Genomic DNA, 22,120 nt, shown 5'->3' with positions numbered 1-22,120 from the left:
TACACTAGAATTAAGTGCCAGAACAGGGTAGAAAGCTCTTTAAACTTAAAGGTCTCTTTAAACTTTGAACTTGTTTTTGTTTTGTCATTTCGTTGGAGAGTCTTACTAGAAACTTAGTTATTTACTTTAAACCGTGGTCATGAAAGCAATCCCTGTTGGTGAGAAAGGACATTGAGGACATTAAATTAGCACAAGTCTGTTACTAGCAATTGAAAGGCAACTAGCTATGCCCTCCTCTCAAGTGCTTAGTAATCTTTGCATGTAAAGAAGAGCATAGTGTGATTTGCCATTTTTTATGATAGTCATCAATGTTACTAGTAGTAATTCCTAGTGAATTGTTAGAGGAATACTTCTCCTAAATTTTGCTTACAAATATTGTTATGCCTGTTGTGTGCTCTATGGACCAGCATGCATGTTCTCCTAAACTTAGAACTAAGCACATGCTTTACCTTGAGGGTTTTTTAAGAATTGTATTTGTATCTTAAAAAATACGTTTAAATATTTAAGGTTTTGAAGATCATTAGGTGATTTTAAGTATAATAAACTGTTTAATCTGAATAATAATCTGAATTTTATCTAAAAGAATTGTGCAGGGTGCCTGGGTGGCTTAGTCGCTTAAGTATCCAACTTCGGCTCAGGTCATGATCTCACAGTTTGTGAGTTCAAGCCCTACATCAGGCTCTGTGCTAACAGCTCAGAGCCTGGAGCCTGCTTCAGATTCTGTGTCTCCCTGTCTCTCTGACCCTCCCCACTCATACTCTGTCTCTGTCTGTCTCTCAAGAATAAAGAAACATTAAAATAAATAAATAAATGTGCAGATATCCATAATGTTGTCACACTTGCCTATACATTTCTGTACTCAGTGGGAATTTACAATCAAGTATTGCGCTAGAGCACATTATATAACAAATTTGTAGAAATGTAATTAAAAAAATTTTTTTTAATGTTTATTTATTTTTGACAGAGAGAGAGCATGAATGGGGAGGGGCAGAGAGAGAGGGAGGCACAGAATCTGAAGCAGGCTCCAGGCTCCGAACTGTCAGCACAGAGTCTGACATGGGGCATGAACTGACGGACTGCAAGATCATGACCTGAGCTGAAATTGGACGCTCAACCGACTGAGCCATCCAGGCGCCCCTGTAGAAATGTAATTTTTCTGTAGATGATGTGATAGGGCAAACACAGGGATCTTTAGGGGAAGTTTTAATGTGAAAGTAATGAAACTAAAGAAAATAAGTTTTAAAGAGTCCTTTCTTTTATTAAACTGTGTGTCAAGTTAGGTGACACCTGAGTAGTTTGGTAATTTTCCAGATTAATTGGTCTTGTATAAAGAAATCAGTTTGGGGGCGCCTGAGTGGCTCAGTTGGTTAAGTGTCTGACTTCCGCTCAGGTCATTATCTCACGGTTTATGAGTTTAAGCCCCACGTTGGGCTCTGGGCTGACAGCTCAGAGCCTGGAGCCTGCTTCAGATTCTGTGTCTCCCTCTGTCTTCCCCTCTGCTGCTTACACTCTGTCTCTCGCATTATCTGAAAAATAAATAAACATTAAAATATAAATTTAAAAAAAGGAATCTGTTTGCATTATTTGAACCTAACTATAGCTTTGGAAAACATGCAGTGACTTTTAAGACGTTAATAAAAGATTTTTTTTGTAAGTGGGAGAAGGGAGAAACAATCTTGTAGATTTTTATTTTTAACTATATCGAGGTAATAATTTCTTAGAATCTGTTGTTCCTTATTCCTTTTTACTCCTATAAAATAGGAAATCGGAAGTTAAGGGGTGCCTGGGTGGTTCAGTTGGTTGAGTGTCTGACTCTTGATCTCAGCTCAGGTCATGATCTCCTGTTTCGTGAGTTCAAGCCCCACATTGGGTTCTGAGCTGACAGCTTGGACCCTGCTTAGAATTCTCTCTCTGCCCCTACCCCACTCATGCTCGCTTGCTCACTTGCTCTCTCTCTCTCTCTCTCTCAAGAATAATAAATAAAAACTTCAAAAAAATTTTTTAAAGTTAACAATTAGGGAATTTTTAATATAAGGGCTTGAGAGAACACTTTTGTCCTTGACAGATCCCCTCGCCCTGTGCCCCGCTCATCCCTTCCCTCTGCAGTGTTTATTCTGGTCAAGTTTTATTGTGTTGATCCATCACTGCTGTGTAATAGCAATGCTATTTTATGATCTGTGTTCATTTGTATAATACCAGAAGTATTAGGCTTATTTTTCAATTGTTTTAAATTTTCTTACAGTTATAATTTGTGGGATATTCCCTTAGTACTTGCCACTGGATTAATAGATTTGTCATCGTATTTCCCACTTCTTTTGCTTTTCTGCTTTCTCTTTTTAGACAAAATGAGTATTCTTTCATACATTATGATTCAGAAAGTAAATAAACTGAACTTTGTGATCTTTTGTTAATTTGTTCCAAGTATTTTATTTCTGTGCTTCTAAATTTTATCTTATAGGTATAATTGAAGTTCTCAAAGCAATGAATGAAGTGGGAGTAAATCCTGATCAGGAGACCTATATAAATTACGTGTTTCCCTCCTTTGATAGTGTGAGGTCAGTTCGTGGGGTTTTGCAGGTGAGTACAAGTAAGTGTGGTTTTAAGTTCATAATTGAAGAGATTTCTTTCCTCCCTAATTGTTTAGTAGTAACCCCCAAAAAAGAAAAGTCATTAAGCTTAGTACTAAAAATGGTCATTGTCTGTATACAATTTTCTAAAAGCTTTGTAAAAACACCAGTTAGTGTAACATCTATAATGGTTAAACTTAAAAAACTTGAAAAGGTAAAACACCAATTTTCTTGTGTGTTAAAAGGCAATATGTCAATATCAAGAAAAATGTAAATAAAACATTTAGACGCTCCTTAATCCTGCTTTACAGTGTAACTACAAGTTTTCAGTTTTTGACCATTACTTTTCACTTGTATATGAATTTTCATAATACAGTCTTAGTATACTTACCATACATAGTACACTTATTCTTTTTTTAAAATAATCTTTTGTTTGACTGCAAAGCATTATTTTCCTACCCAGTAATTCCTGTTCCCGTCACAAGAGGCAAGGCATTTATGAAGGGGCAAATGAAGTAATTGACTTGGATAATGCATTGGATCAGCAAGGGCTGTACTTTGCGTTTTCAGAACAAAGTGGTCTGCAGTTAGGAACATTATGGCAGAGCACCAGCCACCTTAATAAGAAATACTTTGTTTAGAAGGTCTGTTTCCTAGGTGGTTATTCCCATAATGCCTAGATTTTTCTAATAATTTTAGTGTTCTTTTCTTTCTTTGAAATAATTACATAACTACAGTCCTTTTAAAGGCAGAGTTTATATCTTAAGTGTCTTTACCTCTCTTCCCTGAGTATTTAGCAGAGTATTTCGAGCCTGTGGTATACATATTTTACTGTTAAAAAATTTATATTTAAAAATTCATTTCCCCACAGGGTCTTACTTCCCCAACCTACTTTTTTCACTTGGCACTTTCTATTCCAGTGTGTAATTCCAATAGTTATTTTTTTATGCTTGAGTGCTGTTTTATTGTATGGATATACCTTAATTTATTTCTAGTTATTGCTTATTATTGATTAGGTTGCTTTCAATATTGTGCTAGTATACAGTGAGTCAGTAAATGTATTGGAGTTGAATTTTGGCTCAGATATTAAATTATTAAACAAATGATGGCATTGGGCCACATGATTAACCATTTGGTGTTAAATTGTTTAACACCATTTGGTGTTAAATCCAAGTGCATTGAATTTTTATTTTGTTATGAATGAGAGAATTGGTCTCATGCCTTCAATAATAAATTCTTTCTGGAAGGAAGGCATCCTAAGGGTAACACATATTTGAATTTGAAGATTAGGTATTTAATTTGGAATGTTGAAACTCTATCTCATAGTTTTTGTTAAAGTTCATTTATTCAGTTTACGTATTGTTCTAGAAAATGATTGTTTTGGGTGAAGGATTATCAAAGAATGTGTTGATATAAAGAAATGGGAAAACAGGAAATTTGAATGGCATATCAACATATTTATAGCTGAGGCATGTTATCATTGAAATATGCTTTATCCCTAGGAAAATGGATGTCTACCTGAAAATAATGTATTTTCACAAGCTGAATTTAGAAGTGAAGCAGTTACTGGGAATTTATCCTATGTTTTATCATTTTGTAAGTATGCAACATTAGCTGTAAACTTGACAGGTATTGATTTCAGTTACTATTGAGGGCATACAGGGTAGTTCATGCCCTTGATACGTACCTCAGGGAAGGTCAAGGTAACTTTCTGTGTTTTTTTAATATGTTTTGCTTAAGCGAGATTGATAAGACAGTTTATGAGTTTAACTTATGGACAATTTGGAAGTAATTTTAAAGTTAAAAGAACCTTGGAGATTATTTGGTAGTAGGTTAGGACCCAGAAGACTTGGTTCTATTTATAATTAAGCCACTGATTATGGGAACTGGAACAGTCCTTTTGCTTCAATTTCTTGAAATGGGGATAGTGTTACTTCTCTGCCTTGTGCAAGTCAGTGTGAAAATCATAGGAGATACTGTTTCTGAAAGTGTTTTCCAAACTGATGCATATTATAGCCACTGTTCCATGAAGCCCATCTCCTAGTCCCCATTAACCAAAATACAGCAGATGTTTACTAAACACTTAACAAATGCTACGGTGCTTTATAGTGTTCATCACATGTTAATAAAATTACCTGCATTGATGGATGAAGAAAGGCAGAGATGTTAAATGATTTGGTCAAAGTTAGTGATTGAGCCGGAACCAAGATTGTCTCATTTGACCTGATTCTTTCACCCTACCCACATTTTGATGAATAAGACATTTCTTACAGTTTTCATTTTTGAACTTATCTATGACATTACTTGACCATTTTTCTAATCCTGTGAAAAAGATGCTGTTTAAAAAGAAAACGCACAAACATCAGTTTCTATACTCCTAAAATGTTAGAAGTCCATCTTGGATTAATGTGTACCCAGATTGCATAGGTGGAAACATTGTAAAAACCATATTACTGGTATTGAAAATAGTTCATCGTAATATCATAAGGGAAAGGCAAGGTGTTCATTATGAAGAATGGTGACTCCTGGAGGTGTAGTTATTTGAGTTTAAGGTTGGGTGTTAATGCTAGCTGCTATCTGAGGGTATTGATTTTGCCTTCTACTCAGTATAATATAAAAATTTGCCTTCCTCACAGGTCAAAAACAGAAGCGTTAGCAGAGGAATCTGGGTGCACGAGGTGTATACACGAGAGCTGCCTTTTCCCTGTAGCATCCATTCCGCTTTGTTGTCAGCCACCTGATTTTAAGACTTATTTGTTGCTAAGGAAACTAGATGCGTTTTGTCAGCAGCTTTCATCTTGCTAAGATGTTTCTGGTCACTTTTTAATGAATAAAAACTTGACAGTATTCTGTAAAATACTAGTGTGAATAGTGTAAAAATAACGTTTCAAGAGGCTATTAAATTTGAAAAAGAAAAATTCTAGGAACTTAAGAAGTACTTCAGGCCACTCCTGTCAGTGCCCTCCCCTCCCTGCTTTGATTTACAGGTCTTTGAAAAGCAGTTAGTTCTATAATTGCTGGTATTCCCTGTAGGCAGCTCTGAGGTAGGCACTTTTGGTTACTACATCAAAAGGAATAGCAAGTAGTAGAGAAGAATAAGTGGCTTGTCTTGATCCACTTTGTGTAGTAGTAGGAAACATTTCCCCACTTGTTTGTAGGCGGGAAAATTAATTTCATCAGGCAGTTTTATTAAAGGTTGCTGAAAAGCATGTAGTTATGTCCACTTTAAAACTTCCTTGAGTGACTAAATGCTGGTCATTTAAAAAATGATTTTCAGATTTTTTAGTTATGTGTAAAACCATTGAGAAACTTATATTCCCTGTTGAAGGATATAACAGTTGATCTAAAATAGTTTTCTTATGTGTGTGAGTTAAATTTTAATTCATGTTTAGAAGAGATGGGCAAATACTCTTAAAATCTTATGTGACTTTCCCATGAGTTGTGTTTTTGTTTTTAAGTTAACCAGGTATCTTAATCTTCACTAAACTGTATTTATTGATTCTGTTTTCAGAATTTACCTCGACTATGAGCTCCTCTCTAATTCTGTCCATCTTGGATCATTCAGTAGTCACATTATGTATGAAAAGATTAAATCAGTTACTTGCAACATGGCACCATTTTAATACAGTGGCAGGGAAAAATAAATTCAGGAGTTACCTACTTTGATTTCCTCCCTTGCTAGTAAGGGTTATGTGAAGAATCAGGCCTTATGTGGTAAGGCAATCAGGCTTACGATGTCATCATTGAAACATACAAAGATGTAAATTGTTAAATGATAAAATGAATAATAGAACAAGCAAATACTTAGATAAGTGGAAGGTGAATATAAATCAGTTATCTAACAGAGGTGAAGACTTATTATGACTTTAGGCTGTCACTCTTACGTGTATGAGGTTATATTGATCATAGTGGAAAATGGAATGACAAAGTGTAAGTGGTTCTACAGAACCCAGTGCTACTCTGAGAAAAGAACTTTTCTCCTTACATTTTTTTTTAATGTTTATTTTTGAGAGCAAGCGTGCGCGAGACGGACAGAGTCAGAATTTGAGCAGGGAACAGGCAGAGAGGGAGAGAAAGGGAGGGAGACACAGAATCTGAAGCAGGCTCCAGGCTCTGAGCTGTTAGCACAGAGCCTGACACGGGGCTCAAACCCACGAACCGTGAGATCATGACCTGAACCGAAGTCAGACGCTTAACCAACTGAGCCACCCAAGTACCCCAGAACTTTTCTCCTTTGAAGGACAGAAGTCCTATGGGTAGTTACAGTTTCTTCCTTTGTAGGGCCACATTGTCTAGTAATGTACAGTTTTGGCATGCGTACCAGACTGACTGTCAGTGTGCTGGTAGATTACTTATTACCATTTATACCAAAAAAACACAAATTCATTAGTTGTATATATTCATGAACATGGAATAAAAATGTTTTTAAAGGATGGCTTATGTTGTAGGTATATATTACTGCATTATCTAATTAATTTTGTATCAGAACATTTCCATTTTAAAAACAATTTCCAAAATGAAAATGAAAAAGTATTGCTATAAATGTGTTTCCAAATAAGGTGATAATTTTTAAGTTTTTTGGGTTTGGTCTGGGATTTAATGATGATCACTTTCTTTTGCAGTGGAATCGAATACATTGCCTTTCTCATTTGCTTCTTTGAGAGGCAGCCTAATTCTAGGCTTTAGGAGGTAAGATGATTGCCTTACATAATGTTCTATGCCTAATTGCTCCTGTTTTTTTGACCTGCTGTGTAAGGAAACATACAGATATTCTTGTCTTCCAAATCTTTCCATTCACTAGTTACCTGAAATAACCTTACCTGTTTTCTTCTTCCTGTTAAGTAGTTGACTTGAGTGCAGGCAGTCTTTTATATCATCTTTTCCAAGAAATACACACAGATTTGGTAAAGGTCTTGTATCAGAGAAGAAAGCACTGTTTGAAAATGGCAGGTTGGAGTTCCAAAGTTGTATGTATGTTTGAATGGTACTTTGAATATTTAATTACAAGGTGACTTTAGTGAGGATAATACTACGGTCTTCCTCTGTGTGCTCAGGGGATGTTAATGACCTTTTTCCTTCTTAGTGTTGTTATTTTCAAAATAATTCAAACATAATGAGTTGAAAGAATAGTAGAGGAAACATCCACATACCCTTTATGTAGAGTCACCTTTTTTGATATTTTGCTATATTTGCTTTCTCAAACATGTATGTACACACAAGCACATATGTATATATGCTTTTTCCATTTTTGCTGAACCACTTGAAGTTGTAGACATCATGATTCTGGATCCTTCAGCTTTTATCTCTTTAAGAACAAGGTCATCGTCGTGGGGCACCTGGGTGGCTCAGTCAGTTAAGTGTCTGACTTGGGCTCCGGTCACAATCTTGCGGTCTGTGGGTTCGAACCCCATGTCGGGCTCTGTGCTGACAGCTCAGAGCCTGGACCCTGCTTTGGATCGTGTGTCTCCCTCTCTCTCTGTCCCTCTGCTGCTCACACTCTGTCTTTCTCTCAAAAATAAATAAATGTTGAAAAAAATTAAAAAAAAAATAAGGTCATCGTCTATATAATCACAATACCGATATCACTCCTAAAATTTAATAATATTATAATATCATCTAGTATACATAGTTCATGTTTAGATTGTCCCTAGTTCTAAATATTTCTTTTATAGCTATTTTACTTTTTGATTGAGGATTCAGTAAGTGCATGCATTGCATTGGTTGCTGCCTCTTTATATTCTCTTAATCCAGAACAATTCCCCTACCTTCTTTTTGTCTTTATGACATTAACTTTTTTTGAAGGGTCCCAGGCTACTTGATCTATAGAATGTCCCTCCCACATTTTGTATTCATCCAGTTTCTTTCTCATAATCAGACTCAGGTTGAATATTTTTAGCAAGAATACTTGATAGGTGATGGCATTTCTTATTGCAGCAAGAGATACAATGTTGGTGCCATCAGCTGAGTTTGATCACTTGGTTATGGTGGTGGCCGCCATGTCTCTCTTGCAAAGGAACCTCACTCCCTTTGTGATTAGTGAGAAGTCTGTGGGATGATACTTTGAGACAGTGGGTCTGTCCTCTTTCACAGAACCTTTCATTTAGTATTTTTTAGCAGTTGTTGGTAATCCTTGTTGAATCAGTTGTTCACAGTGGTAATTACAAAAGGACAGGTTTCTAATTTTGTTTTCTAATTTCTGATACTAATCTCAGTAATTTTTAGCCTGTTTCATCGGTGGGAACACTAGGGTTTTTTGTAGACCTCTCCAGCACCTCCCTTGCAGGCCAGGAGAGGTAGAACAGGTCGGTGGGATTCTGTGTTGCTACCATTTCCAGTGTGGTTCCACTCTTTTCAGTCATAGTTTTGAATTAGGTTAAAACACAAACCAAGGGCTGCACCTTTAAAGTTTAAAAATACAAAATACATAATTAAGTGGATCAAAATGCTAGTAGAGCCAGATTTTTAAAAAGCCCATAAAACTAAGTAAGAACCAGGGCACATGAGTGGCTCAGTTGGTTAAATATCTGACTCCTGATTTCGGCTCAGGTCACTATCTTACAGTTTCGTGAGTTTGAGCCCCATATCTTGGGATTCTCCCTCTCTCTCTTCCCCTCCTCTGCGCTCTGTCTCTCTCAAAATAAATAAATAAACTTAAAATAAAAACCCATAATATATTATGAAGTGAAATAGTAACATTGTCATTTGTTTGTCCTTGAAAGTTTGTTGTATAAACTTCCAGGCCTGTGTATTTCCTTCTTTAACTTGACTGATGTTATGTTTTTTGTAGTCCGTTTGAATGGCAGTTGTTACATTTCACATGTCCTAGTCTTCTTAAACAAGGTATTTGGACTGTAAAGTTGGTCCAGTGTGACGGAAAAAAACCACACTGTACGTTCTGGTATATACCTAGGTCAGTCATTGAGCTGGGAGTGCCTCAGTGATTGAAGTATGCAGAGTTGCTTGCCTCTACACTAAATTTGTTGTGTTTTCTGTTTCTGTTTTTTAAAAAATGTTTGTTTATTTGGGGGGGATGCAGAGAGAGAGGGAGAGAATCCTAAGCAGGCTCCACACTGACAGTGCAGCTGAATCTCACAAACCGTGAGATCATGATCTGAGCCATTATCAAAAGTTGGATGCTTAACTGACTGAGCCACGCAGGCACCTCTCTGTTTCTGCTTTTTAATTTTGTGTCATCATTTTTGCTGTAAGAGCTTTTGCTTTGCTCTTGACATCTTTCAGTGTATTTAAGTAACCTATGCATCATTCAGTAATTTGCTATTTTTGATTTATTGTGGGCTGGGAAATTAGGTAAACTAAGTTGTTGTAATTTGGAAAAATAAACAGTTCTAAGTAAGGGCATGGGTATGTATCTTTTTGTTATTATTTTGTGACAGATTTTGTGGCAGCTGTTTGGATTATTAGAACATCACCTTTTGTTTGTTTGGTTTATTGCGCTATCTCCAGTTCTAGATTAATACCTGGCACATGGTTGAATTAATTACGGAGGCCTTTTTGTCTGCCTCTGTGTTTAGGCATTCCCTTTAATTCAGCAAGTATTTGTTGTGGAGATTGGAGGTGCTGGTTGGGATCAGACTGAAATGTGGTGAATAACATATGGGAACTTGTCCTTTATCTTGAAGAAAGTAGACTTAATTTGTGCAGTGCGGAGGCTTGGCTGAGGCAGAGATACATTTAGAATGTATTTTAATCTCGGATATATTTCTAATTTCTAGGAATCCAATTTGGATTTTTTAAACATATCTTCCATATCTCCTTGACATGCTTATGCTTTTTTTTTCTTCTTTCATGACTAAATGGAATATTGTCGATAGGTGTTTTGATGTGTCTATTAATTCTATTGTTTGTATCATTTCTAGTCTGTTTCCATTGGTTAAATTTTTTCTCAGTATACATCATACATTTCTGTTTCTTTGTAATTTCTGATTGGAGGCCAGTTGTAGATTTTATTCTGTTAAATGTGGATTTTTTTTTTATTCCTTTAAATATTTTTGAGCTTTTGTTCTGATGTTTTGAGTTAAGTTATTGGAACAGTTTTCTTAGTGCTTGTTGCTTTTATGCTTTACGCAGGACTAGATCAGCCTTCAGTCTAGGATTATTCCCAGTAAATTAATCCAGCTCCATTATTGAGGCAGTATTCTTGTGAGTATTTTGCCTGCTAGCCTATGTTTTTGTTGTTGTTGTTGTTGTTGTTGTTGTTAGTATTTTTAAATAATTTCTACACACAGCATAGGGCTTGAACCCACAACCCCGAGATCAAGAGTCACATGCTCCACCAACTCCGCCAGCCAGGCACCCCTAGACCATGTATTTTTGAGATCATTGGGAATGTGAGCTATTACAACCCCTGTGTGAGTTTTGGGAATTGTCTTTTTCAGTCTCTCAAAAGGTCTTGGATAGTTCCCTAGGCTGCAGATTGTTGCCTCACTCAGATGTGTTTGTAAGTACTCCGCTAAAGACTGAGGCCGGCTCTGCAGATCTCCAGAGCTCTCGGCCAGGGTCTCTTCTCTCTGATAGTCTACACTGCAACAAGTTGTAACTAGTCCCTTCCAGGAAAGTATTTTTAAGTCTTCAGGTTCAAAACTGTTACATTGGTGAGTTTGTCTTATTGTAGATACAGAAAAGTTTCAGCCTGTGGTAATTTGGCATTGTTCATAGCATATTTTTAAGCATTTGTAACTAGGTGATTTCTTTCGCTCTCTCCCACCACAAAAACTATTAAAAATTCGGAATGTAATCAATGTTGTTACAGTCCAGTATCTTAGGATTAATGTAGCTTTGTGTTCTTTTATTTGATGCTGAATCAAATAGTATGTATATTTTAAAATCCCTTTGCAGGACATTTAATACAACTATTAAAACAGTCACCTATCCCATGCTTCTCCAGGGTCTTGTACTCTAGTTTAGAATTGGCTGAATGAGAAGACAACTGGGTACTCATCAGCATTCCCAATAGAGTCCAGATTAACCCTCAGCAACTGCCGGGAGGATGAACACAGAAGAGATTCACTTAGTTACTCCTTACCAAAAGTAAAGACTATGAAGGATTATTCATAGTCATTCGAAATGTAAGAAGTTCTAGAGCATTAAATGAGATACTGTAGTCACTTTAGCTAATCATAAGGGAAACTTGAATATGCATTTCAGTACTGGAATGCAATTTTGGGATAGTTCTCTACCCTTAATATAAACTGCCTTTTAAAAAAAGTAAAATAAAAAAACCAAATAAACTGCCTTCTAGTAGTACATCCAGGGTCTGTGAGGAAATAGTTCCTAGCATGTGTTCTGTAACCTGTTGGCCCAGATTAATTTTTTATGCTATCCCACAATAGTTTTGAAATACCAATACTGTTTTCTCCATGTCTTCTGAGAGTAGTGTTTGGTGAGCTAGTATTTCTGTAAATTGATCATCTCAAGACCTGGTCATTGATTACCAATCAAGTATATGCCTTTCTGGGGTGCCTGGGTGGCTCATTTGGTTAAGCATCTGACTCTTGATTTTGGCTCGGGTCATGATACCAGGGTCATGGGGTTGAGCCCCGTATCGGGCTCTGTGCTGAGCATGGAGCCCACTTGAGATATTCTCTCTCTCTCTCTCTCTCTCTCTCTCTCTCTCTCTCTCTCTCTCTCTCTCCCCCTCGCATTCTCTCTTTAAAAGAAAAAGAAGTATATGCCTTCCTAAAATTTTCCAGTTTATAAATTGTCTGTTAACATTTGTAGGCAAAGTCACCTGTAGAAAACTATTTAAATTCAATACTGCTTAGTGAAGATGAGATTATTTAAGATTATTAGGGAATTCTTAACTCTAAACTTTTTTAAAAAAATAAGGCTGTTTTTAAGACTATTTTAAAGGGCATTTTAGATCTGACTGATAAAGTTAGTAAATTCCTATGTCAGATTCAAGGCAGGCTGACATTAAGTATGAGTAAGACTTTTCTTTCCTCCTAATAATAGTGCTAGCTGAACAAAGTTCAAATAAGAAAGAGGGCAGTATACATATTATATATTACTGAATACTACCACCAGAAATATTGAGTCACTTCTAAAATGTCACTTCAGTGACAAAATGTCACTGAAGCTAGTTCACAACTTGGCTGGGAATATACCATGTCAAAAAGATAAATGTTTCCAAATTGGCATGCCAGTATTTAAGTCTTTTTTTGCCACAGAAACAGAGTTCTGTGATAGAAGGAGGGATTTCCTGACCCAATGGCAATAGTCTAAACTTGGCAAGTAGGAGTTTGTTTATTCCATTGAAGTGGTGCTCCTTTCCATGTGTTGGGGGAAAAAAATGAAGTTTCTGGCATTACCCTATTGAATTCACCAAGTTAAATGCCGGATTGTAAGGCCCTCTTTTCAGTCAGAAAAGATGCTCCCATTCATGACATCTTTATAGGAGCAGAGGAAGTATTTCATGAACTATGGTTTAAGTGCTCAGAAATTTTAACTTATTTGTGTGTGCCAAATGCTGGGACCACAAGATAATAGGTTCATCCTTGAATCCAAGGATGAACAGGAAACTTACCGTCACCAAGTTGTTCATAGTTGGGAGACCAGAAAGTAAGAAAGCACCTGCAAACTGGTCTTGATCATTACCAACGTGTAGAGGAGAAGGTACTATGTCTTCTACCAAGGTCAAGGGAGGGATGAGTCTGGGCTAAGATGTGCAGAAAAGGTGCTGAGCTGAGTATTAAAGGATGAGTAAGAATTTGTTTAAGGCAAAGGAAGTGCATTCCAATGATCTCTTCTAAGTTGTGAGGTTTGGACTTTGAGTCATGGCTTTGAGCCATTGAAAGATTTATGTAATGAAGGTAAGGCTGACAGTGGATATTCAAAGAAGAGAGAAATGGGTGCAGGTAAGGGAAGGTGATCCACAGTTTGTGGGGTCCTTTGAGTTGCCTTTTGAGGGACCTGTGAAACTTTATTTAGCTGTTAAAAAAAAATTTTTTTTTAGAGATGGAGAGCACAGAGAGGGGCAGAGAGAAAGGGAGGGAGAGAATCTCAAGTAGGCTCTGCATTTAGTGTGAAGCCCGATGCAAGACTCCATCTCACAACCCTGAGATCATGACTTGAGCCAAAATCAAGAGTCAGATGCTTAACACACTGAGCCTCCTAGGCGCCCCAGATGGATTTGTTTTGTTTTGTTTTGTTTTGTTTTAAATAATCTGTGTGCCCAATATGGGGCTTGAACTCATGACCCTGAGATCAAGAGTCACATGTTGTACCAGCTGAGCCAGCCTTTCTCAGTCTTTCTCTTTCTACTGTACCTAGCCTTTCTAACTCTGTTTCATCTTCTGTGAAACAAGGAATTTTAAAACCTACAGGATTGTCTTAAATATAAAGAATATATTTATATTCCTTATAAATTATAAGGAATATTTTTATATTCCTTATAAAACATAAGGAATATTTTTATATTCCTTATAAAACATAAGGAATATTTTTATATTCCTTATAAAACATAAGGAATATTTTTATATTCCTTATAAAACATAAGGAATTTTAAAACCTACAGGATTGTCTTAAAAATAAGTAAAAAGATATGAGGTACCTGGAACCCAGTACAGAGGATTGCTTAAGGAGCAGATAGGAAGGAAATTTTTGGAAGGAGTCCTTTGAAAGGAGAAGCATCAGTAGGAGACTGGTGGAGAATGATCAACAACACAAATCTCAAAACTTAGTCAAGGGAGATTAAAAAGCGTTAGTTGAAATTTGAATTGAGATTAGTGGTTATTTTAGCAAGAGTACGTTCAGTGGAGGTTTGAGGCCAGAGACCAGATAGCAGTGAACATTCAGTGAAGAAGTGTTGCCTTTTCTTGACAAAAACTTAGTTTTAAAAGATTCTGCACTTTTTCTTTGAACCTGTGCCATCCATCATGAAGGTTCACATTCAAGGTAGTGCTTTTAGTCATTGTCAGTTGTTTTAGATAAATGTACAGTTTTGAAAGTTTATTTCTATGCCTTTCCTAGGTACTTATTGCCAGGTTGGAGGGCAGTTTAGTATCTTAATATTTTTTATTTTATGTACGTTGATGTTTGGTGAGAGATATGATTAAGTAGCTTTTCTTAAAAAAGGAAGCCCAGCTTATTAATGTTGAGCATTGGAATAGAGATGCAACATTTAGACCAGAGATAGTGTTTGTCTTTTTATTTATTTATTTATTTATTTATTTATTTATTTATTAATAAGAATTTTTTATTTTTTATTTATTTTATTTTTTATTTTTTAAAATTTACACCCAAATTATTTAATGTTTGTCTTCTACTATGGAGTTTTCAAACATTCACAAAAGTAGACTCCCAAGTACCCATTAGCAAACAGTTAAGATTTAGACCATCTTGTTTCATTTGTTTCCTCCCCTGCCCCCCCCCCCCAACTTGGACTGTTTAAATTACAGACCTCTTGTCATTCTACCTATAAATACTTCAGTATACACCTCAGAACTTACTTTAAATACAACAACATGACCACTATAATATTATCACACCTGACAAAATTAGCAGTACCTGAGAAGAGGGATTCATCAGCTTCCCAAAAAGGGGTCCATGATACCAAAAAGGTGACAAACCGCTCTTAAGTCTTGCCACTTACTGTTGTGTGCTTTGGGGCATTGGCTTCTAACTTGCCTGCAAACTTCCCTGCTTCTCACTACCCCACCACCCTGCACCCCTACCAATTCCTTAGATGTGGTAGGTACCCATAGGTTAAGATTCCTTGGAATTAAATCAAAGCTGTTTCTGGCCTGGTCAGAAAAGATGCCTTATTTTTATCAATATAGACTTTACTATATCTTACATTCACTGTGCGGCATTATATTTTCATATCTTGAGTTCTCACCCTTCTTTCAGTTAACTATTTGGCAAAATAAAAGTTTTTTTTTTTCTTTTCTTTTTGCATATGGAAACGTCAAGTAGTCCAAGGAGGCTGCACTGTAGTTGAGACATTGTTTTCTGCTACAGCCCTAAGCTATGATTTTTAGGTCAGTTTATCATTTCTTCTGTTAACTGATTTCTCAAAGAATTTTTCCCAAATGAAAACAAACACTATACTAAACACAGGGCTTCATACACATTTTTTTCTACACCTATAGCTAAGAGTCCATCTTCTTTTTCCAAAATTCCTTAATGTGCATCAGTGGGAGGGATGATTTCATCATGCATGGACATGTTTGTAGTTTTTATTTTGAAATAATTATGGAATCATAGGAAGTTGCAAAGATAGGACACAGAAGGCCTATGTGCTCTCTACCCATTTCCCCCCACTGGTTATATCTTACATAATTATAGTACATTATCAAAACACATTGGTATAATGTGTGTGTATAGTTCTGACATTTTATATTGTGTGTGTAGCTTTGCGTAACCATCCCTGCAGTGATGATAAAGAACTACTCCATCACCACAGTTATCCTGCATACCCCCCCCCCAGGACTCCCCCTGTAGTCCTACCCCTGCCCCCACCCCATCCCTAACCTGTGGCAACCACTAATTTGTTTTCAATTTATATAATTTTGTTATTTTGCAAAGATAATATGAATGGACACACAAAGTAAATCATGTTTTGAGACAGGCCTGTTTTTACTCAGCATAATGCCCCTGAAATTCATGTAAGTTTTTGGTGTGTGTTGATAGTGCATTCTGAAAAAATAATTTTTTTAAGATATTATTTTATTTTTATATTTTAAATGTTTATTTATTTATTTTGAGAGAGACAGAGAGTGCATGCACGCGCGTGAGATGGGGGCGGGACAGAGAGAGAGGGGGACAGAGAATCCCAAGCAGCCTCTGCACTGTCAGCCAGAGCTTGATGGGGGACTTGAACTCACAAACTGAGACATCACAACCTGAGCTGAAATCAAGAGTTGGATATTGAACCAACTGAACCACCCAGGCACCTCTTAAGATTTTATTTTATTTTATTTTGTTTTGTTTTATTTTATTTTATGTTACTTTATTTTATTTTACTTATTTTTTTTCAATTTTATTTTTTTAAATTTACATCCAAATTAGTTAGCATATAGTGTAACAATGATTTGAGGAGTAGATTCCTTAATGCCCTTACCCATTTAGCCCATCACTCTTCCCACAACCCCTCCAGTAACCCTCTGTTTGTTCTCCATATTTAAGAGTCTCTTATGTTTTGTCCTCCTCCCTGTTTTTATATTATTTTTGCTTCCCTTATGTTCATCTGTTTTGTCTCAAAGTCCTCATATGAGTGAAGTCATATGATATTTGTCTTTCTCTGACTAATTTCACTTAGCATAATACCCTCCAGTTCCATCCACGTAGTTGCAAATGGTGAGATTTCATTCTTTTTGATTGCCGAGTAATACTCCATTGTATATATATACCACATCTTCTTTATCCATTCATCCATCGATGGACATTTGGGCTCTTTCCGTACTTTGGCTATTGTTAATAGTGCTGCTATAAACATGGGGGTGCATGTGTCCCTTTGAAACAGCACACCTGTATCCCTTGGATAGATGCCTAGTAGTGCAATTGCTGGGTCGTAGGGTAGTTCTATTTTTAACTTTTTGAGGAACCTCCACACTGTTTTCCAAAGTGGCTGCACCAGCTTGCATTCCCACCAATAGTGCAAAAGAGATCCTCTTTCTCTGCATCCTCACCAACATCTGTTGTTGCCTGAGTTGTTAATGTTAGCCATTCTGACAGGTGTAAGGTGGTATCTCATTGTGGTTTTGATTTGTAATTCCCTGATAATGAGTGATGTTGAGCATGTTTTCATGTGTCGGTTGGCCATCTGGATGTCTTCTTTGGAGAAGTGTCTATTCATGTCTTTTGCCCATTTCTTCACTGGATTATTTGTTTTTTGGGTGTAGAGTTTGAGAAGTTCTTTATAGATTTTGGATACTAACCCTTTATGTGATGTGTCGTTTGCAAATATCTTCTCCCATTAGTTTTGCTGATTGTTTCCTTTGCTGTGCAGAAGCTTTTTATTTTGATGAGGTCCCAGTAGTTTGTTTTTGCTTTTGTTTCCATTGCCTATAGAGACCTGTTGAGTAAGAAGTGTCTGTGGCCAAGATCGAAAAGGTTTTTGCCTGCTTTCTCCTTGAGGATTTTGATGGCTTCCTGTCGTATGTTTAGGTCTTTCATTCATTTTGAGTGTATTTTTGTGTATGGTGTAAGAAAGTGGTCCAGGTTCATTCTTCTGCATGTTGCTGTCCAGTTTTCCCAGCACCATTTGCTGAAGAGACTGTCTTTATTCCATTGGATATTCTTTCCTGCTTTGTCAAAGATTAGTTGGCCATACATTTGTGGGTCCATTTCTGGGTTCTCTTTTCTGTTCCATTGACCTGAGTGTCTGTTCTTGTGCCAGTACCATACTATCTTGATGATTACAGCTTTGTAGCATAGCTTGAAGTCCAGGATTGTGATGCCTTCCTGCTTTGGTTTTCTTTTTCAAGATTGCTTTGGCTATCAGGGTCTCTTCTGGTTCCATACAAATTTTAGGATTATTTGTTCTAGTTCTGTGAAGAATCCTGGTGTTATTTTGAGAGGGATTAAGATTTTATTTTTAAATAATATCTATCTGCACCCAGCATGAGGCTCAGACTTACAACCCTGAGATAAAGAGTTGCATGCTCTACCGACTGAGCCACCCTGGCGCCCCCATTCTGAATATGTTTTTAGAATAAAAAATAAGTGCCTTGTTAACTCCATATACCAAAATTCAGTCCACTCAAAGCTGCCCAACATCAAGTTTAAAAAGGTATAGATTTAAAAAGGCTTGTAGATTTTGTGGGTATTTTACAATGTAAATATATGTAGTAAATATAGTCTGTAAGTTTTAGTAAATTATATTTGCATTATAAAATTACCATTAAGGGGTGCCTTGGTGGCTCGGGCGGTTGAGTGTCCCGATTCCTGAGTTTGGCTTGGGTCATGATCTCACGGTTAGTGGGTTTGCGCCCCATGTCAGTCTCTGTGCCGACAGTGTGCAGCCTGGGTTTCTGCTGCTATCCCACTCATGCTTTCTCTTCCCAAAATAAACAAACGTTAAAAAAATAAAATTACCATTAAAATACATAGTCTTTTTAAAGTAGATGATATATTTAAATTAAATGTACAGAACTTGTAGACATTAAATTTATGAAGCTTAAAAATAGTGTAAGACTGGTTACACTGGTTCACTGGTTATTCTGTTTCATAAATGGCTTTTCATTTAAATAGGAGAAATTTGGGTGAGACATTCTTTTTGCTTTCTTTGGAGTAATTTCAGATGTATAGAAAATTGGAAGGATGGTACAAAGAACTCTTATATGCCCCGTTTACTAACTTTTAGCATTTTCGACATTATTTTTCTACATTATTATTATTCATTCACTCTATCAATCAATATACACCCATGCTTATTGTGTGTATGCATGTGTACATGTATCAGTCAATGTACACACATATACATAATAAAATTTATGATTTTGGGGGGGTTATTCTACAGAATAAGGATATTCTTTTTTTTTTTTTTTTTTTTTTTTTGTTAAGGTTTTATTTTTAAGTAATCTGTATACCCTACAAGGAGCTTGAATTTAGAAGGGTACATGCTCTACTGACTGAACCAACCAGGGGCCCCGCTACACAACAAGGATATTGTTACACAACCACAGCACAGTTTACAAATTCAGAAAATTTAACATTGATGGAATACTTTTATCTAATATGGCTCTTTTTATTCTAGATAGATAGATAGATTTATGTATGTATGTATGTATTTCCCCCCCTCTCTTCCAGAAGCTCCTTCATGGATGGATGTTGTCCTTTTTCTTTAATTTTCTCTAATCCAGAATGTTTCTTCGGCTTTTGTCTTTTACGACATTAACATTTTTGGGGAATACAAGCCAGTTATTTTATAGAATATTCCTTACTATGGTTCCCCATGATTAACTTTAGGTTTTACATTCCTGCCTGGAGGAATAGCACTGGAGTGATATTCTGCCCTCAGGGAGTTAAATCTAAAAATCACACATTGTCCATCAGCATTGTCCATTAGTCTAATTTTGATCACCTAGTGAAGATGTTGTTCAATTTCTCCATTATATGGTTTCTATCTTTACTAAGACAAGTAATAAACAGTCTGTGGGCAGATGCTTCGAGAGTATGCATATATATCCTGCTCTTTCAAACTTGGACGCAAAGATTTAGGGATGATTCTTAATGATTCTTGTTTAAATTAATCATTATTTTGATTGAGTTCAAAGAGTCAGCCTTTCCAGATTATCCCAAAAATTCAACTTAACTTTGGAAAAATGTATTTACTTACTTTTTTTTATGGCTTTTATCTGCACTGCATATAATAGTTGCCAGTGTGTTGTAACTTACAATGTTTTTTAAGCCTCTGGATTTATTTTTAATCCTTTGCTGCCCTCTGCAGGTCTATGGATATAAATCTTTGGAGCAAGGTAAGTACTCCTCATAATGCAATTCGTAAGGTGATTTCTAAAATGCTTTTAAGAGCAAAAGTTATAGTAGCTTCGTACATTTATGATATATTATTATAAATTAATGAATTTTAGAGTCTTGAAATCGGTAGTTTTCAAACTGTCTTCCTAGAGCCTGAAATTGATTATTGCAGTGATCCTTGACTTCGTCCTAAATTCTTCGTAAGGTTTTCATCTTTTCCAAAGGACAGCTGTTAACATTATTGCAGTGACGTTTGGCATAAAATTTAATAATTAGTTTTTAAGTTATATATACATATGGACATTTATGTGTCTCTGTATATGAATGATGTATAGATCAATTTTAAATTGCTAGTTTTTTAAAAAGTTAATTGCTTTTATGCAAGAAGTACCGTTACCCTTATGCTGAATTGCAGGAAACATTTGTAGCTAAATAAAATCAGAACATACATCGTTAACAGGAATTTCCAATTTATATATTTTTTAAAATCTAAATTTCCATAGGGGTGCTTGGGTGGCTCAGTTGGTAGAGGGTCTGACTTCGGCTCAGGTTATGATCTCACAATTTGTGAGTTCGAGCCCCACATTGGTCTCTGTGCTGACAGCTCAGAGCCTAGAGCCTGCCTCGGATTCTGTGTGTGTGTCTCTCTCTCTGCTCCTCCCCCACTCACGCTCTGTCTCTCTCTCTCTCTCTCAAAAATAAATAAACATTAAAAAAAAGGTTTTTTTAATCTAAATTTCCTTTAATTCTGTTTTAAGTATTATACTGCCAAACTATACAGTCAGTTATAACTTATGCTTGGGATATCTGTATTTAGAAATGATTTTTTGACTAGAAAGATTTTTTTATTGGTTTATTCATGAAATGTGTTTTTGTTCAAAATTTAGTATTAAATGTGGCTATCTTACATCTATTAGATGGCTATAAATTACAACTTCTAGTAGGATTATATTGTCTATCTTCTGTACATGTCTGTGTTAGTGAAAAATAGTTTGTAGGTAAGAACTGTTTCATTTTACTTTGTTTTTAAGTACTGTCTACCTTAACTATCCTTTGAATTGCCATTAACTGCAGCATGATTTACATGGTGGAGTAAAGTGGGATGTGGCCAATTTTGCCTAATTTTCTATATTAGCAAATAAATAGTAGTAGAAGTAACTGCATTTTGAGTTGTCAACACTTGTAATATGTGCCAGGCAGTATTTTAAGAGCAAATAAATTCAGTCGTAGAATACCCATAAAGTAATTTAGAATTCTTAACTCCCTTCTTACTATCTTCAGCCCAAGGATACATAGTCAAACACTGTGTCCAAAAGTTACAAGTCAGTACTATAGGTTTTGTAATCATTTTCATCATGAAATACGTATTTGGATTTCTTTTGTTAAAATCGGCTTGCAGAATTAATGTTGAAGAATTAGTGGTGTGTATGTCTTTGAGTATTTGTGCATTCCTCTGCTAAGAATCCTTGAGAACAAGCACATTAGAGCTCTTGACCCCTTTGGTTTTAATGCCATTGAAATGACTGGGAAAATGTCGTTTGAAAAAAAAAAAAAAAACTAAAAAAAAATTAAGCTATTTACGAGTCCAGGATATTTTTACTTTATTACTTCTGTAATACTTCATTTAAAGGTGGAAACTGGCCAGGTTTCAACAAGACCAAAACAACATGATGAGAAATAATACTGGTTGGTAATTCCTATAAGCTCTGTCCTGTTTCTAACAATTTATTTAAAACAATATATAAACAAATCGGTTTAGTGACATTTCATGAAACACTGTAGTTTTTCTTCGACATGGATTTGTTTTGTTTTTGTTTTTAAAGACCTATTATTTAAAAACGAAACAATCTCCTTGGCAAGTGGGGTAGTGTTGAATAACTGTGTTATAGAATAATACCTTACTGGGGAGAGGTTTTATTATTTCAAGAATTCAATTTCAGATTGTATTTGTTCTTGTTTGCTTCTCTTGCTGCAATGCACGCATTTTCTGTCTTACCAGATAACAGAACTGTTGTACAAGGATGGACGTTATTGCCAGGAGCCTCCAGGACCAACGGGTAGCGTTTCAATTTCGATGATTGTAACTTATCCACAAATCCATTCTTCTGTGTAAT

The 22,120-nt window shown here is 36.0% G+C and overlaps 1 protein-coding gene across 1 annotated transcript in view; it reads left to right on the top strand.

The window, feature by feature from the left end:
* The window catches only part of LRPPRC (leucine rich pentatricopeptide repeat containing), a 110,667-nt gene that overhangs the window by 29,229 nt on the left and 59,318 nt on the right, over positions 1-22,120 (top strand). Inside the window, exons 12-16 of the mRNA XM_047068807.1 lie at positions 2,459-2,577; positions 4,070-4,163; positions 7,190-7,256; positions 19,978-20,005; positions 22,006-22,063. Coding sequence (XP_046924763.1) covers positions 2,459-2,577; positions 4,070-4,163; positions 7,190-7,256; positions 19,978-20,005; positions 22,006-22,063 — 366 coding nt within the window. The remainder of the gene's footprint in view (positions 1-2,458; positions 2,578-4,069; positions 4,164-7,189; positions 7,257-19,977; positions 20,006-22,005; positions 22,064-22,120) is intronic.

The sequence above is a fragment of the Lynx rufus genome, unplaced genomic scaffold (assembly GCF_022079265.1).
Source record: "Lynx rufus isolate CCGP_SWC_20201006 ecotype Redwood Valley unplaced genomic scaffold, mLynRuf1.p SCAF_8, whole genome shotgun sequence".
NCBI lineage: Eukaryota > Metazoa > Chordata > Mammalia > Carnivora > Felidae > Lynx > Lynx rufus.
This window is presented reverse-complemented; position numbering and strand designations above follow the sequence as displayed.